This window comes from Ornithorhynchus anatinus, chromosome 12 (genome assembly GCF_004115215.2).
Source record: "Ornithorhynchus anatinus isolate Pmale09 chromosome 12, mOrnAna1.pri.v4, whole genome shotgun sequence".
NCBI lineage: Eukaryota > Metazoa > Chordata > Mammalia > Monotremata > Ornithorhynchidae > Ornithorhynchus > Ornithorhynchus anatinus.
The window spans coordinates 8079120-8096764 of NC_041739.1; the positions used below are offsets into that span (position 1 = coordinate 8079120).

Consider the following 17645-nt stretch of genomic DNA (forward strand, 5'->3'; position numbering starts at 1 on the left):
CAAGACTAAATTTGACCCTCAACTAAGGTGAAGGGAGTGGAACAGTCTGGATGAAAACCAGATTCCTTTGCTCTTAGACCGTGAGTCCCATGTGGGACGGGGACTGAGTCTGGCCTGATTATCTTATCTACCCCAGTGATGATGATGATATTTGTTAAGCGCTTACTATGTGCCAAGCACTGTTCTAAGCACTGCGAGGGATACAAGGTAATCAGGTTGTCCCACGTGGGGCTCACAGTCACACTTTACAGATGAGGGAACTGAGGCACAGAGAAGTTAAGCTGACAAGTGGCGGAACCGGGATTAGAACCCACGACCTCTGACTCCCAAGCCCATGCTCTTTCCACTGAGCCACGCTGCTTCTCAGCGCTTGGCACATAGTAAGCGCTTAACAAATACCACAGTGATTGTTAGTCTCTGGAGGAAAAAAAAAGGACAAAAGGGATGAAAGGGAGACAGAGGTAGAGGAAACAGGCTTCCAAATGATCTCACTCTCTCTAGTGGTGGGTTTTCCATTAGACCAAAAAGGCGAAGGACCAGGATTAGACTCTGGTGGCCATCCTGCCAATGTCTGCTCTGATCCTTCAGAAGTCAGAGTGAAATTTGGCTACCTTGGCTACCTCTGTAGTAAAATTTGGCTACAGCCTAGATCTAGCTTTTTGCAGGCCCTGCCCCAAACCCCCTCCATATTGAGGGTCAACTTCAGGTTTCAAACCAGTAGAGAGATACACACAACACCTCCCTCCCCGCCTCCCACCCTGCGCCCCAGCCCTCGACTTATTTTTGGAACACGCAAGATGGAGGGAGGCCTCTAAAATCATCTGCAGCAGTCTGAGGGTTAAACCTGCTTAACCCATTTTTTATTCAGAGAATGGCACCAGAAAGAAGAGTTTGCCCATAACACTGGGACGTGACTAGCTCTAAACCTGTGGTAATTTCCGGCCCCCTTAGCGGTCATGCACGCCTTTTATCCTCCTCCCCGCCCCTCCCACCCCTAACTAACAGCATCCATTCATAGCTACTCACTACTGCAGGATTTGACCTGAGAAACACTAGAGTTTTCTTTCACTTTATTAACTCATAAGTGTTTTTGGAAAAGTCTTTAAATAAAGTTTGCCCTTGACCAGCAAGGGAAGTGCCAGTCTGAAGTTCACAGCAGGAGCTGGTGAAGTTCTGAGTTCGAGTTCTTCGGACACAGGCGGGACACAGGGAGGTGAATCGGCCTGGCCTCGATACGCTCTTCATCCTCGGAACGGGGTTCCTGGATCTAGGAAATTGAATTCCTGACTCCTTCGACCCAGATGCTGGCCAAAACGTCTTTTGCCGGCGGAATATAAATAGTCCCTCGGCTACTGCTTTCCTCTCCTTCCCATCTTCCTAGGAACTGATATTGCCGTTAAATTTCTCTAAAACAGTCACGTTTCTGTGTTCGAAAATCCACTGCTGGGTCTCAGACAGAGGGTCACATCTGTTCATGAAAATCTTCTTCTCAGCTGGATTGCAATCTACACAGCTGTTGCTCACAGGATGGAATAAAGTTTTGTCCTAAGGAGAAAGAGAGAGCGAGAGAGAGGCATAGCGAAAGTGAAATTAAGCAGCCCATGACAAATACTTTAGCCTTATTCTCAGCTTCTTTCATCATTCTTTTAGTAAGTGGGACTCAAACAGGCCCAGGCTCATTTTCTCTCTTCCGCGTAGAGTCTGTTATTCCAGGATCTGCCCAGCCGGTGAATAAATAAAGCCGGGCCTACCTGCCAGCAGGTCAGGGGGAACCGAGGGCTTTCTGGGTTTGCTCTTAGAGCCCGATCTGTGGATCTGAACCAGATGGTGGGCGTGGCAGTCCCTTTGCCCCCTTGTCTTCTCTCACGATTAATAATTATAGTAATGATAATGGTATTTCTTAAGGGCTTACTCTGGGCCAAGCACTGCACTGAACAGTGGGGTGGATACAAGATACTCAGGTTGGGCACAATCTCTGTCCCACGTGGGGTTCACAGCCCGAGTAGGCTGGAGGACAGGAATTTAATTCCCTTTTTAAAGATAAGGAAATTTAGGCACACAAGGTCACGCAGCAGGTCAGTGGCGGAGCTTGGATTAGAACCCAGGTTTGCTGATTCCCAGGCCGGCTCTCTTTCCACCAGGCTGCACTGACTCTTTGGTTTCTGAGGGTTCAGCCGCGGGTGCTGGGAAGGCAATGGGGGATACAAAGCTGAGCCCTCTACGCTTGCATTTGGAAGGGTCTTACATCGCCACCTTCGTGACTGGTGGTATTTATTGAGCTCCTCCTGGGGTAGAGAGCAATACTAAACCCTTGGGAGAGTACACCAGAAACAAAAATCATGTTCCTTGCCCTCTGTGAGCTTATCAATTAATATTATTTATTGAGTGCTTACTCTGTGTGGCGCACTATACAAAGAGCTTGGGAGAGTGGGCAGGGAACATTTCTATCGACTATTCGTTTCATGGCCTTCGTTAAGTGCTTACTCTGTGTCAGGCACTGTACTAAGTTCTGGGGGTAGATACAAGCTAATCGGGTTGGACACAGTCCATGTCCCACATGGGATTGACAGTCTTAATCCCCAGATTTACAGATGAGGTAACTGAGGCCCAGAGAAGTTAAGTGACTCGCCCAAGGTCACATAGCAGGCAAGTGCCGGGGCTGGGATCGGAATGGACCTTCTGACTCTCAGGTCCCTGCTGTAGCCATTAGACTGCACTGCTTTACTATTGTATCTCTGAATTGTATTCTCCCAAGCTCTTAGTATAGTGTCCTGCACACAGTAAACACTCAGTAGGTACCACTGATTGATTGATTAATTAATTAATGGGAGACAGGCAAACTTAAACTCTCTAGAAGTCATGAGAGCAGGAGGAGGAACAAGGAGATGAGATAGTACCATGGATTTGTCAGAATGAGATAACCGAATAAATAATTGAATAACCATAGATACGCAAGAGCCGAGGAGAGGCATGAAGACCTACGTAAGTGCTGAGGGTAGCTAAGAGAGTGATCTGTGGATGGAAGCTGTGGGAGGTTAGTTCAGCTCCTGTTTTAGCCCGGGAGCCCGCAGGCCTGCTCCAACACCAGGCAGCAAGCAGAGCCGTTCCTGTGACGGACGTGGCTCCGGCTAGGAATCTAACTCCGCTTCCACTTAGGGTCATGCAGAGAGCTCTCTAAGGGTCACTCAACGTCTCTGGGCCTCGCTTACCTCATCTGTAAAGTGAGGATTAAAGCTGTGAGCCCCGTAGAGGACATGGGCTGTGTCCAACTTGATCTCCTCCAGGGCTTATGACGGTGCTCGGTGCATATTAAGCTCTTAACAAACGCCACAAAATAATAACAATAATGTTGGTATTTGTATTTGTTAGGCGCTTACTATGTGCAGAGCACTGTTCTAAGCGGTGGGGTAGATACAGGGTCATCAGGTTGTCCCTCGTGAGGCTCACACTGTTAATCCCCATTTTACAGATGAGGTAACAGGCACAGAGAAGTTAAGTGACTCGCCTACAGTCACACAGCTGACACGCGGTGGAGCCTGGATTTGAACCCATGACCTCCGACTCCTGGATCCACGCTCCATCTACTATGCCACAGGCGAAGGGACTGTAGTATCTGCTTCCGCATTCCCCAGCATGTCCCATCGCATTCTGGGGCCAGAAGAATGCAGAAGCCGGGGAGCGTTGCATTGGCCCTTGTTCATTCATTCATTCAATAGTATTTATTGAGCGCTTACTATGTGCAGAGCACTGTACTAAGCGCTTGGGATGAACAAGTCGGCAACAGATAGAGACAGTCCCTGCCGTTTGACGGGCTTACGGTCTAATCGGGGGAGACGGACGGACGAGAACGATGGCGATAAATAGAGTCGAGGGGAAGAACATCTCGTAAAAACAATGGCAACTAAATAGAATCGAGGCGATGTACAATTCATTAACAAAATTAATAGGGTAACGAAAATATATACAGTTGAGCAGACGAGTACAGTGCTGTGGGGATGGGAAGGGAGAGGTGGAGGAGCAGAGGGAAAAGGGGAAAATGAGGGTTTAGCTGTGGAGAGGTAAAGGGGGGATGGCAGAGGGAGTAGAGGGAGAAGAGGAGCTCAGTCTGAGAAGGCCTCTCGGAGGAGGTGAGTTTTAAGTAGGGTTTTGAAGAGGGAAAGAGAATCAGTTTGGCGGAGGTGAGGAGGGAGGGCGTTCCGGGACCACGGGAGGACGCGACCCGGGGGTCGACGGCGGGACGGGCGAGACCGAGGGACGGCGAGGAGGTGGGCGGCGGAGGAGCGGAGCGTGCGGGGTGGGCGGTGGAAAGAGAGAAGGGAGGAGAGGTAGGAAGGGGCAAGGTGACGGAGAGCCTCGAAGCCTAGAGTGAGGAGTTTTTGTTTGGAGCGGAGGTCGATAGGCGACCACTGGAGGTGTTTAAGAAGGGGAGTGACAGGCCCAGATCGTTTCTGCGGGAAGATGAGCCAGGCGGCGTAGTGAAGAATAGACCGGAGTGGGGCGAGAGAGGAGGAAGGGAGGTCAGAGAGAAGGCCGACACGGTAGTCTAGCCGGGATATAACGAGAGCCCGTAACGGTAAGGTAGCCGTCTGGGTGGAGAGGAAAGGGCGGATCTTGGCGATATCGTAGAGGTGAAACCGGCAGGTCTCGGTAACGGAAAGGATGCGTGGGGCGAACGAGAGAGACGAGTCAAGGATGACACCGAGATCGCGGGCCCGAGAGACGGGAAGGACGGTCGTGCCATCCACGGTGATAGAGAAGTCTGGGAGAGGACCGGGTTCGGGAGGGAAGATGAGGAGCTCAGTCTCGCTCATGTTGAGTTTTAGGTGGCGGGCCGACATCCAGGTGGAGACGTCCCGGGGGCGGGAGGAGATGCGAGCCCGAAGGGAGGGGGAGAGGACAGGGGCGGAGATGTAGATCTGCGTGTCATCCGCGTAGAGATGGTAGTCGAAGCCGTGAGAGCGGATGAGTTCACCGAGGGAATGAGTGTAAATGGAGAACAGAAGAGGGCCGAGAACTGACCCTTGAGGAACTCCGACGGTTAAAGGATGGGAGGGGGAGGAGGGTCCAGCGAAGGAGACCGAGAAGGACCCACCAGAGAGATAAGAGGAGAACCGGGAGAGGACGGAGTCCGTGAAGCCAAGGTGAGATAAGGTATGGAGGAGGAGGGGATGGTCGACGGTGTCAAAGGCAGCAGAGAGGTCAAGGAGGATTAGAATGGAGTAGGAGCCATTGGATTTGGCAAGAAGGAGGTCGTGGGTGACCTTAGAGAGAGGTCCTTGTCCCGGGGCCTTGTCCCGGGGCCAGGTCGAGCCAGCTGCAGGTTCATCTCTGGTCCCCCTCCACCCCATACACGCACACTCCGTCCCTTTCCCTCTGGCAGCAGGAAGAGATTAGCGGCAGCTACGGCTCATTCTGTGGCCTGGAATCACAAGCGATCTGTTCAGGGGGCAAAGTCCGGCTAGACCAAGCCCGTTCCTTATCGGACAGATCTTTTATGGCACCATCAGCCAAAGGCAAGTCGGTGGGAGAATAAGACTCCACATTCACCGGACCGGAAATTTCACCTTGGCTGGAAGGCAGCACTCAAGGAGGTCAGAGGGAAAACTTCGGAGCTGGGGCGGTGATTGTGGGAGTGAGTGTGGGTGTGTGCGTGTTCACGGTTCTAATATTCTAGTCTGAGGACCGACCGGAGTTTCAGCTCCTTTCTCCGTGGGCCCCTATTCCCGTCCTTCCTGCTGGAGTCCATTTGCAGATTAGCTGTGTGTAAACACGCCAAGGGGCCCGCGTGCCAACATCCACCTGCCAACGTGTATCGGCCACCTGTGGTCTGGGCTCCCCCAGCCCCCGAGCGGGGGCAGTGGGGTCCGGGATGGGGGGATATAAGCAAATTGGGTTGGATCACAATCCCTCCCTCACGTGGGGTTCACAGTCTTAATCTCCATTTTCCAGATGAGGTAACTGAGGCCCAGAGAAGTGAAGTGACTTGCCCAAAATCACTTGCCTAAAGTACAGCAGACAAGTGGCGGAGCTGTGACTAATAATAATAATAATAACGTTGGTATTTGTTAAGCGCTTACTATGTGCAGAGCACTGTTCTAAACGCTGGGATAGATACAGGGTAATCGGGTTGTCCCACGTGAGGTACGACTGAGGTAACTGAGGCACAGAGAAGTGAAATGATTTCCCCAAGGCTACACAGCAGACAAGTGGTCTTAATCCCCGCTTTACAGATGAGGTCGCTGCGGCACCGAGAAGTGAAGTGACTTGCCCACGGTCACACAGCTGACAGGTGGCAGAGCCTGAATTCGAACCCATGACCTCTGACTCCCAAGCCCGGGCTCCTTCCACCGAGCCACGCTGCGGGCCTCCCACCTTCGGACTCCCAAGCCCGTGCTCTAGCCACTAGGCCGTGTTGCTTCAAATAGAGCGTTTTCAACGGTTGCCAGAGCAGGACGGTTGAGGGCTCCTCTCGCCCTGGGTGGGTGGTGGTGGGGCTCTTTAGAGTTGGGGGTGAGGGTCGGGGATGTTTGTGTGGTATTCATTACAGTGCTCTGCACACAGTAAGCGCTCCATAAATACGACTGAATGGATGAATTCATTGAGTGCTTATAATAATGGTATTTGTTAAGCGCTTACTGTGTGCAGAGCACTGTTCTAAGCCCTGGGGTAGACAGGGTGTCCCACGTGGGGCTCACAGGCTTAATCCCCATTTTACAGATGAGGTCACTGAGGCGCAGAGAAGTTAAGTGACTTGCCCACAGTCACAGCTGACAAGTGGCCGAGCCGGGATTGGAACCCATGACCTCTGCCTCCAAAGCCCGTGCTCTTTCCACCGAGTCATGTTGCTTATGGTGTCCAGAGCGCTATACCGAGTACTTCGGAAAGTAAAATACAAAAAAGTTGGTAGATCCGATCCCGGCCTTAAAGTCTATTGCTCTGACTGGACCCCGCAAAATCCCTCGGGTGAAGATCACCGACTCCTCTCCTAAACGTCAAACCTTGCCTCAGCGCGACCCATGGTGTGCGTAGAGGGTGGGGGCTTCGACACAACCACCGGGTGTGGGTGGCGCGCGTGGTGCGTATTTGCGAGTGAGTAGCCGACCTGGATTGGAAGACGTTAGTCGTGCCAGCGAGAGCGTATCCTGCGGGCGGGGGAGCGGCCGTGTAGCCGAAGATCCTTCCCGCCCAGCCGCCGTGGAACAAAGATCCTTTGTCGTGTCGATGTGTGCTGTTGGCACGACTTCAAAATCGGCTTCTGCGTCTCTCAGATTTCACAACTTCAAAATCTGCTTCTGCGTCTCCCAAATTTCCCTGAGCCTCTGCTGAGGGAGAACCACCGGGTCCCGATGGTTGCGCTTCCAGGCTGGCCTGCCTGCTGACGCCCTCCGCCCCCCTCACCCAACCAAACAGGGGAGTCGGAAGGTCATGGGTTCTAATGCCGGCTCTGCCACATGCCCGCTCTGGGAGCTTGGGCAAGTCACTCAACTTCTCTGTGCCTCAGTTCCCTCATCTGTAAAATGGGGATTGAGACTGTGAGTCCCACGTGGGACAAGGGACTGTGTCCAACCCGACTCGTCTGTAGCCACCCCAGTGCTTAGTACGTGGAAAGTGCTTAACAAATACCCTAATTATTTATTATCGTTATTACGAGACCTCAAGCCTGGAGGCTGGCTTCGCTGCGCCTTCGGAGTGCTCGCTCTGCCCTTATCTGCAGCAGATCGATCGATCGATCGATCGTATTGATTGAGCGCTTACTAACTTCAAGGGGCAGATGGGTTTCCTTGCCTGCTCTGCCCTCAAAGCCATGGGGACTGTTTTCCCACTCAGTGCCGATCCCACGGGGGTCACGGCCGCTTCACGGCAGTGGAGTTAGGACCGTGTACAGGCACAGCTGCACGTGCGCTATTCAACATTCTCCTCTCCTGCGCCTTCCTCCTCACCCCCTTCCCCTCGCCCTAAAATGGCTCACCAAGACTGGGAGGATAAAAAGGCCGGCGGAGAGCGGTTTGCTAGCCCGGCCCAGCTTGGCTCGGGGCCAGCTCATTCTTCAGGCTCAGCCAGCCTGGACTGAGCCTCTGTGAAAATCTCAGGGCCCATGCCAGTGTGCTGACTGGTCCTTCCCCCGGCCCCCCATGCTCTGCCCCATCACCTCTTGCCGTCGGATCACGCCTTCCCCCGTTCTCTCCCCCCCCCCCCCCCCCCCCACCTGGGGCTAAATTACTGGGCATGTTGGTTTCGATCTTTTTCCAGAATGTGTCAATTGCCAGGGGCAACAACTCTCTGAATCGGGCAGACTGTCTCGGACCGAGTGACGGTCGACGGGCTGGGACCCGATCAGCGGTGAGAGCGGCAGGCGAGTCACCGCGTCGCCCGGACGACCAGATGGCAATGCCAGTGGAGCCAGAAGCCACTCCTCGCTCCGGGCCGGGGGCCAGAGTAATGAACGGTGATAACAACTGTGGTATTCGTTAAGCGCTTCCTACGTGCCGAGCACTGTTCTAAGCACTGGAGTAGATACGAGGTAGTCTGGTCAGACACAGTCCCTGTCCCACATGGGGGCTCACGGGCTCGATCTCCATTTTACAGACGAGGTCGCCGAGGCCCAGAGAAGTGAAGTGACTCACCCGAGGTCACATGGCAGACAAATGGTGGAGGTGAGATCAGAACCCATGTCCAGAGAAGGCTCCCGTGGTCAGTCCAGATGGCTCACAGGCAGGGATAACAGCCAGGAGGCACCAGAAAATGCTCACCTCACAAGGAGCTTACAACCTGGCATTGAACCTGCCTGGATCAATGGCATTAACGGGGGGCAGGGTACTGTCCTAAGTGTTTGGGAGAGTACCTGGGCCAAGGCCCCTATTACTCCAGGAGCACGGTGTTTAGCTCAGTACAACGCCCGAGAAAAGCTCCGAGGGAAAACAGACTACCTTACTATTCATTTCTACCCTCCGAGAACAGGCCAACACAGTCGAGAAGATCACTCAGCATTCGAGAAGATCACTCAGTCAGTGGAATTTAATTGAGTGCTTACTGTGCGCGCAGTGCCGTACTACGTGCTCGGGAGAGTACGATAACAGCCCGTCATTGGGCAGGGGTTGTCTCTGTTGCCGAACTCTACATTCCAAGTGCTTAGTACAGTGCTCTGCACATAGCAGGCGCTCAGTAAATACTATCGAATGAATGAGTTGGTAGCCATGTTTCTTGCCCACAAGGAGCTTTTGATCTAGAAGGGAGAAGAGCCGCCTTCTTTGAGTCTCTGTAGACCAGAAATCTGCTCAATTAATGTATCTTCTCTAGGGTCCTGGCACATTAGACTGAAAGCTCCTTGAGGGTAGGGACTGTGCCATCTTCTCCCCCTCTGAACTGTAGGCTTGTTGGGGGCAGGGGATGTGTCAGTTACACCGTTATATCGTACTCTCTCCAGTGCTTAGTACAGTGCTCTGCACACACCAGAAGCAGCGGCCTGGCTCGGTGGAAAGAGCACGGGCTTGGGAGTCCGAGGTCATGGGTTCTAATCCCGGCCCCGCCGCTTGCCAGCTGTGCGACTTTGGGCATGTCCCTTAACTTCTCTGTGCCTCAGTTACCTCATCTGTAAAATGGGGATTAAAACTGTGAGCCCCAAGTGGGAAAACCTGATCACCTTGTATCCCGCCAGAGCTCAGAACAGCGCTTTGCACATAGTGAGTGCTTAACAAATACCACCATTCATTCATTCGTTCAATAGTATCTATTGAGCGCTTACTATGTGCAGAGCACTGTACTAAGCACTTGGAATGTACAATTCGGCAACAGATACATTTATTATTATTATTGCATCTACCCCACCGATTAGAACAGTACTTGGCAAATAGTAAGTGCTTAACAAATACCATCATCCTCATCATTAGTATTATTACAGTGAGTGCTCAATAAATTTGATTGACTTCTACTGTACTCTCCTGAGGATTATTACAGTGCTCTACACACAGTAGGTGTTCAGTACATACTCCCGACTGACTGACTAGCTTGTTCATTGCTCTCTTCTTCCTCTTCTCTTGGACCACCCCCTTGAAAGTCCAGGATTAACACTGGAAAAAGGTGGCCTGCCTGATCCCCTCAGCACACTTTTGCCCCGAGGTTCAAATGCCAACCCAAGACGCTTTTCAAAGATGAGGAAATCATCGCCTCAGAGGAAGTCTGTTCGTTCCGGCCTTTCCAGAGATGGAGGAGGCCAAACAGCGGAAGGATTCGACAGGATCGGCCACCCGTCATACGCTTCACCCGGAAACCCGTCACGTTCTGGTCAGGGTGGGATATGATTGCCCGGATCCCATACAGGATCCTTCACTGATCCCGCCGCGGTCAGTTCCGTCGTAACGGGAGTCTTTTAACACGCGCTTTGGTTGGAAGGCCGATAGGGAATTAGAGACTTTTCTTCAGTCACGGGAGCCCGTTCGGGCTTAACCCAGCGTGATGTCGAAGAGACCCTTGGCATTCCCCAGGTCTGCACTGGTGAGTTCAATAGCACCAGTTTCCTCGGCGGGAGTTTTGATGATGATGGCGTTTGTTAAGCGCTTACTATGTATCAAGCACTATTTTAGGCGCTAAGGTAGATACCAGCTTATCAGTTTGGACCCAGTCCCTGTCCCACATGGGACTCACAGTCTTCATGCCCATTTTACAGATGAGGAAACTGAGGCACAGAGAAGTGAAGGGACTCGCAGGCAAGTGGCGGAGCCGGGATTAGAACCCAGGTCCTTCTGAATACCAGACCCGAGCTCTACTCATTAGTACAAAGTAATCTGTACATCCCATGAGAACTATCCGTCCCTCCTAACTCTGTATATGATCTCTGTATATTCAGCAGATACAGAGGATATGGCCACCTGCCAGATTTCTTATCCATCCATCCAACGAGATTATTTATTGAGTGCCTACTATGTGCAGAGCGCTGTTCTAACCACTTGGCGGAATGCTATAGTCAGTAGATACAATTCTTGCCCTTAAGGAGCTAGCAGTCTAGCAGGCAAGGCAGACACTAAAATAAATTACAGGTCGGGGGAAGCAACAGAGTTTAAAGGTAGGTATAAAGTGCTACCAGAGAAGGGAGTATCCAAAGAGTTTAACGGATGCGGATGTGATTTCAGTAGACCTCTGAAGATGGGGAGAGTCTGCTGGATGTGAAGGGGGAGGGAGTTCATTCTTTCAGTCAATCCTATTTATTGAGCACCTACTCTGTGCAGAGCACCGTAGTGAGCCATTGGGAGAGTACATTATAACGATAAACAAGACACATTTCCTGCCCACGAGAGTTGACCAGGCAGGAGGGAGGAGAAGCTTATGGGAAGCACAGGACTGTGAGCCAGAGGACACGGGTTCTAATCCCAGTTCCACCACTCGCTAGTCCCCGACCTTCGACAAGTCACTTCACTTCTCTGGGCCTCAGTTTCCTCCATGCAAATACCTGTTCTCCCTCCTACTTAGACTGTGAACCCCATGCGGGTCAGGGACGATGAGAATACGGTAACCGTGAGCGTTACTCCAGGAGCCCGCCTCACCCTCTACCCCCATTAATGGCTGGATGGGACCTCATACTGACAATAATAATTGCGGTGTTTGTTAAGGGTTCACTATGTGCTGGGCACTGGGTAAAAGCAGATTAGACAGAGTCCTTGTCCCACATGGGGCTCACGGGGGGAATCAGGCAGTGGTATCTGTCGAGCAGTTACTGTGTGCAGAGCACTGTGCTAAGTAAGGATTTGGGAAAATACGATGAAATAAGGTCGGTAGACACGGTCCCTGTCCACAAAGAGCAGGGAAGGAGTGTGGTCTAGGAAAGAGAGAGCCCAGGCCATGGAGGTAGAGGACCTGAGTTCTAATCCCAGCTCTGCCACTTGCCTGCTGTGTGACCTTGGGCAAACTGCTTAACTCTTCTGGGCCTCGGTTTCCTCATCTGTAAAATGGGGATAAAATCCTTGCTCTGCCTCTTAGACTGTGAGCCCCTTGTGAGACAGAGACTGTGTCCAACTTATTTATCTCTTACCCAACCCAGGGCTTAGTACAATGCTTGGCACATGGTAAAATGCTTAACAAATAGCCCAGTTAAGGAATTTGCAGACTACCGGGGGGAGACAGGCATCATATCCTCACTGAACAGGTATCTCGTCAAGCAGCGTGGCTCAGTGGAAAGAGCCCGGGCTTGGGAGTCGGAGGTCATGGGTTCGAATCCCAACTCTGCCACTTGTCAGCTGTGTGACTTTGGGCAAGTCACTTAACTTCTCTGTGCCTCAGTGACCTCATCTGTAAAATGGGGATTAAGACTGTGAGCCTCACGTGGGACAACCTGATTCCCCTGTATCAACCCCAGCGCTTAGAACAGTGCTCTGCACATAGTAAGCGCTTAACAAATACCAACATTATTATTATTATTATCCCCACTTTGCAGATAAGGAAACTGAGGGACAGAAAAGTGAGTTGCCCAAGGACACAAAGTAGAGAAGCGGCAGAGCTGGGATTAGAACCCAGGTTTCCTGACTTTGACTGAGCCACACTTCTCTTTAAACTACTTCAAGTTTCAGCTCGGCTGATTAGGCTAAATGAGAGAAGGTTCACCCAGATGCCTACAGAGAAAATCTTGAACTCGAACATCACCCAAATCTCATCCTCCCTGTCCCACAGGGACCCAGGCTGGAGTCTAGGCCTCACAGTCTCTTACCTTCCGGTAACTCCAGTGCTGGTTTCCCTTCATGCCATGGCAGTCGTACAGGGTGACCGGGCTGCTGTGGGAAATGGCGTCCAAGCAGAATTTTCGGGTGTGAAGAGGTTCCCCTGGGCGAATGTCCTCTCTCCAGCCAAAGGTGAAGAGCTAAAAGCAAGCACAGAGGAAAGGGCTAAGGATACACGGGCCTAGACCTCCCCTGCCTTTCCCTCCTCACTCCCTTTCCTTCTCCATTTCTCCCTCCTCCTCACCTCTCTCCTCCCCTGCCTTCCCGTGACTTCCGCCCAAACCACATGGTTAAACCCAGATCAATCAATCAGTGGTATTTACTGAGCACTTACTGTGTGCACGGCACTGTACTAAGCGCTTGGGAGAGTACAAAGCGACAGAGTCGATAGACATATTCCCTGCCTGCAAGGAGTTTACAGGTTAGAAGGGGAGTTTACAGTCTAGAAGATTCAGACTCACAATCCTGGCTCCAATTGAGCTCCCCAAGGTCCAGGGACTGTATATCAGTGGAGTTTCTTCCCACAGATTAGTACAGGCTCTGCACGCAGTACATAATAAATCATAAAGAGAAGCAGCGTGGCTCAGTGGAAAGAGCATGGGCTTTGGAGTCAGGGCTCATGAGTTTGAATCCCAGCTCTGTCACTTGTCGGCTGTGTGACTGTGGGCAAGTCACTTAACTTCTCTGTGCCTCAGTTCCCTCATCTGTAAAATGGGGATTAAGACTGTGAGCCCCATGTGGGACAACCTGATTCCCCTATGTCTACCCCAGCGCTTAGAACAGTGCTCGGCACATAGTAAGCGCTTAACAAATACATTATTATAAGTACAGAAGGCCCAGAAACCACCAGAATCCTCTGCCCCACCCTGACAGACGGCCCAGACCGGACGTCATTTCTGGTTAAATGTTGCTATAGAAGAAATGAAAAAAAAAAAACCACCCAAAAAATTGGGTTAAAGGCCTACATCAGGAATTGCACGGAGCAGAGTTGGCTCCCTGGGGAACTGTTCTAAAATCCACAGTGGAAGTTGCCACGATGGCTAGCTGTCTCAGGATTCCCGCCAGGCCTGTCCACCTCGAGAAACACTCCTGGTCGTTCTTTGAACAGAAATCTTCACGACTGATGGCCAAGCTAATAATAATAATGGTAATTATGGTACTTGTTAAGTGCATACTATGTACCACGCCCTGTTCTAAGCCCTGGGGTTGATTCAGGTTAATCAGGTTGGACACAGTCCCTGTTATGGCAAGCAGCGTGGCTCAGTGGCAAGAGCCCGGGCTTGGGAGTCAGAGGTCATGGGTTCGAATCCCAGCTCTGCCACTTGTCAGCTGTGTGACTGTGGGCAAGTCACTTCACTTCTCTGGGCCTCAGTTCCCTCATCTGTAAAATGGGGACGAAGACTGTGAGCCTCACGTGGGACAACCTGATTACCCCAGTGCTTAGACAGTGTTTGGCACATAGAAAGCGCTTAACAAACACCAACGTTGTTATTATTATTGTTATTATTATTGTTATTATTATTAAGCCCCCATTCAACAGCCTAGCTTTTTCCAGCCTACTTTGAGGAGAAAGCCATAAAGGGAAATGACTGACTCATACCTGCCATTTTATCTTTTCCTGGCCCACTGGTGTCCAATGGGGAATTCATTCATTCATTCATTCAATTGTATTTATTGAGCACTTAATAAGTATGTGCAGAGCACTGAACTAAGCGCTTTGTAAGTACAATCCGGCCAATGATAGCGACAATCCCTACCCAACAATGGGCTCACAGTCTAGAAGGGGGGAGACAGACGACAAAGCAAAATAAGTAGACAGGCATCAATAGCCATATGTGGGCAGACAGGGTTCACCAAGGTGGGTCCAGACTTGGCCTGAGAGCAGGTGCTCACTACTCAGAGCTGATGACCCCCACAGTGGTTGAACTGAACACTAAACCTCGCTCTCAGTAGGTCTCTGTCAAGACCTGAGGGTTTCCCAACAAGGGTGGAAAAGACCAAAATGGTATCTCTCCGGCCTATTAGCTATTTGAGGCTGGGTTCTAAACCCAGCTCTGCCTTCCTGCTGTTTGACCTTGGGAAAGTCACTTCACTTCCCTGCGCTTCAATTACCTCATCTGTGAAATAATTATAATAATAATTATGATATTTGTTAAGTTCTTACTATGTGCAAGACACTGTACTAAGCACTGAAATGGAGATTGAGTCCAACCAGATTTGCTTGTAGCCACCCCATCGCTCAGTATAGTGCCTGGCATATAGTAAGCGCTTCACAAATACCCCAGTTTTAATTATTAAACGGCCACATGGCGATGAGGATTAGCGAATCTCTTGAGATGAAGCACTGCGTCATTGTGTTAGTATCAAGTCTGGAATCAACTGTCCGCCCCGACCCCGACCCCCACTCTCTCACTCCTACCTTATCATCAGAACTGCTCCTTAATTACACCCCTTCCCTCGAGTGCCCTTGGTCTATATTGCTTTTAGTTTGAGGAGAACGCTGAAGAACAGCAGAAGCCAGAAGATATTAAAGGCTCAGGGTGAAATAATGAATCAGTCTCTGGTGGAAAAATGAAATTCATTTTTCTTTCTTGATAAATTCAATAATAATAATAACATTTATTAAGCCCTTACTTTGGGCTAGGCTCTGGGGTAGATACAAGGCTATGGGATTGGACACGGTTTCCCTGTCCCCCACTGGAGTCCCGGTTGCTCTTATCCCCATTTTGTTGTTGTCTTATGATGTCGTGTCCGACCCATAACGACGCCATAGACACATCTCTTCCAGAATGCCCCACTTCTATCTGCAATCGTTCTGGTAGTGGATCCATAGAGTTTTCCTGGTAAAAATATGGAAGAGGTTCACCACTGCCTGCTTCTGTGCAGTAAACTTGAGTCTCCGCCCTCGATTCTCTCCCATGCCGCTGCTGCCCAGCACAGGGGAGTTTTGACTTGTAGCAGATTGCCTTCCAATCACTAGTCTTGCCCAAGCCAGGAATGGAATGGGTAAGCCTCTGCTTGACTCTCCCCTCCTGGAGTCGTGACTGGTAGAGTAATGGAAACTCTCCAGGTGCAACCCTGAGAGGGGATCCCCATTTTTCAGGTGAGGGAACTGAGGTCCAGAGATGTCAAGTGACTCACCCAAGGCCCCAGAGCAGCCCATTTAGAGCTGGGACTGCTCCTACTTAGACTGTGAGCCCCATGTGGTTCAGGGACTGTGTCCAACCAGATTAACTTGTATCTACCTCAGTGCTTAGAACCGTGCTTGGCACACAGTAAGCGCTCAGCAAGTACCATAATCATTACTCTTCCAAGCGCTTAGTACAGTGCTCTGCACACAGTAAGCTCTCAATAAATACCACTGATTGATGGGTAGGACCCCAGACTCCTGACGCTCCGGCTCAAGTTCTTTCCATCAGGCCACACTGCCCCCTCCTCTTCTTATATTCTACCATAGGACTCCCGTAACTGTTCAATTCCCATTTTCCTTTGCAATGCAGCACTCCCCTCTGAATTTTATTTTTGTCATTTCAGAAAAATAAAAGCACTGTTACAACCCTATAAAGACCCGCGTTCGTGTTCTTTGGGTTTATTTTCAGAGTGAATAATTCCAGTCCATTTCTGTGCTGACACACTTAGTCTCTCTGCCGAGAATTTAAATCCAAATGTGGAAACACTAATCACAATTCCGATAAAATGCCCTGAGTGGAGTATTGAATAAAGCCTCCAGTTCATTACGGCAAAACAAAACAGATTGTAATTTTTTAACCTCAGAATCAATTTTCTGCAATCTGTATTTCAAATATGATGATGATTTTTTTTTCCCCTCCCGTCAACCTCGCCTAATCTCTGAAAAGCTCCAATTCGAGGTCCTTGGGGATTGGAAATCTCTCCGCTAAAATGTCATTAACCTTTCTACTGCTACTCTATTTATTTCTATTTCTATTTCTACTCTCCTGGCTTCTACCTGTCTCGTACTGCCCTCTCCTGCCCGGCACCTCTACTGCACGATTGCTTCGGGAATGATGATGATAATCAGAATGATGGTATTTGTTAAGCGCTGACTATGTGCGAAGCGCTAATCGTAATAATTGTGGTATTTGTCCAAAGCCTACTCTATATATCATGTGTTGCACTAAGCCCTGATGGTATCTGTGACAATCATTCGGATGCAGGCCCAATCCCACATGACAGGGAGAAAAATATGGTGATGGTGATGATAAAAATAATAATGACAGTGATACCTTAAAACAAATCATGGTATCTGTTAAGTGCATATTATGTGCCGAGTGCTGTTCTAAGCGCTGGGGTAGATACAAGGTAATCAGGTTGTCCCAGGTGGGGCTCACAGTCTTAATCCCCATTTTACATGTGAGGGAACTGAGGCATAGAAAAGTCAAGTGGCTTGCCCAAGGTCACCCAGCAGACAAGTGACGGAGGTGGGATCAGAACTCACATCCTCTGACTACCGAGCCCGTGCTCTTGCCACTAAACCACGCCAAGCACTGTCCTAAGTGTTGGGGTGGATACAAGTTAATCAGGCTGGACACAGTCCTTGTCCCGTATGGGGCTCACACTCTTAATCCCCATTTTACAGATAAGGCAACTGAGGCCCAGATAAATGAAGTGACTTGCCTGAGGTCACATAATAGATATGCGACGGAGCCGGGATTAGAAAACAAGTCCTTCTGACTCCAAGGCCCACGCTCTATCCAGCGCTTAGAACAGTGCTCGGCACATAGTAAGCGCTTAACAAATACCAACATTATCCACTAAGCCGTGCTGCCTCTCTATCCATAAGTGTTTCTGCCAGCTAGCTTCTCTTCCATCCCCCACCGAGGCAGAAGGCCTCCTTTGAAAGTGCGGGGCCCAGTTGGACAGTTGTGCTAATGAGTAACAGCTTCTCTCTGACACCCAGAGTGGGGAAAGAGCCTTCCTCTG

At 50.5% G+C, this 17645-nt stretch overlaps 1 protein-coding gene and 1 non-coding gene across 3 annotated transcripts in view; both read right to left on the reverse strand.

The window, feature by feature from the left end:
• Positions 1-1053: 1053 nt before the first annotated feature.
• The window catches only part of GALNTL6 (polypeptide N-acetylgalactosaminyltransferase like 6), a 772653-nt gene continuing 756061 nt past the window's right edge, over positions 1054-17645 (reverse strand). For both annotated transcript variants that reach the window (XM_029076387.2, XM_029076388.2), the window contains 2 exons: positions 12695-12844; positions 1054-1545 (listed from right to left, as the gene is read on the reverse strand). In XM_029076387.2, coding sequence (XP_028932220.1) covers positions 1378-1545; positions 12695-12844 — 318 coding nt within the window. In that variant the 3' untranslated portion in view covers positions 1054-1377. The remainder of the gene's footprint in view (positions 1546-12694; positions 12845-17645) is intronic.
• LOC114815835 lies at positions 15655-15792 on the reverse strand. The gene has a single exon (XR_003763637.1). It is a non-coding gene; the product is annotated as a small nucleolar RNA SNORA7 (small nucleolar RNA).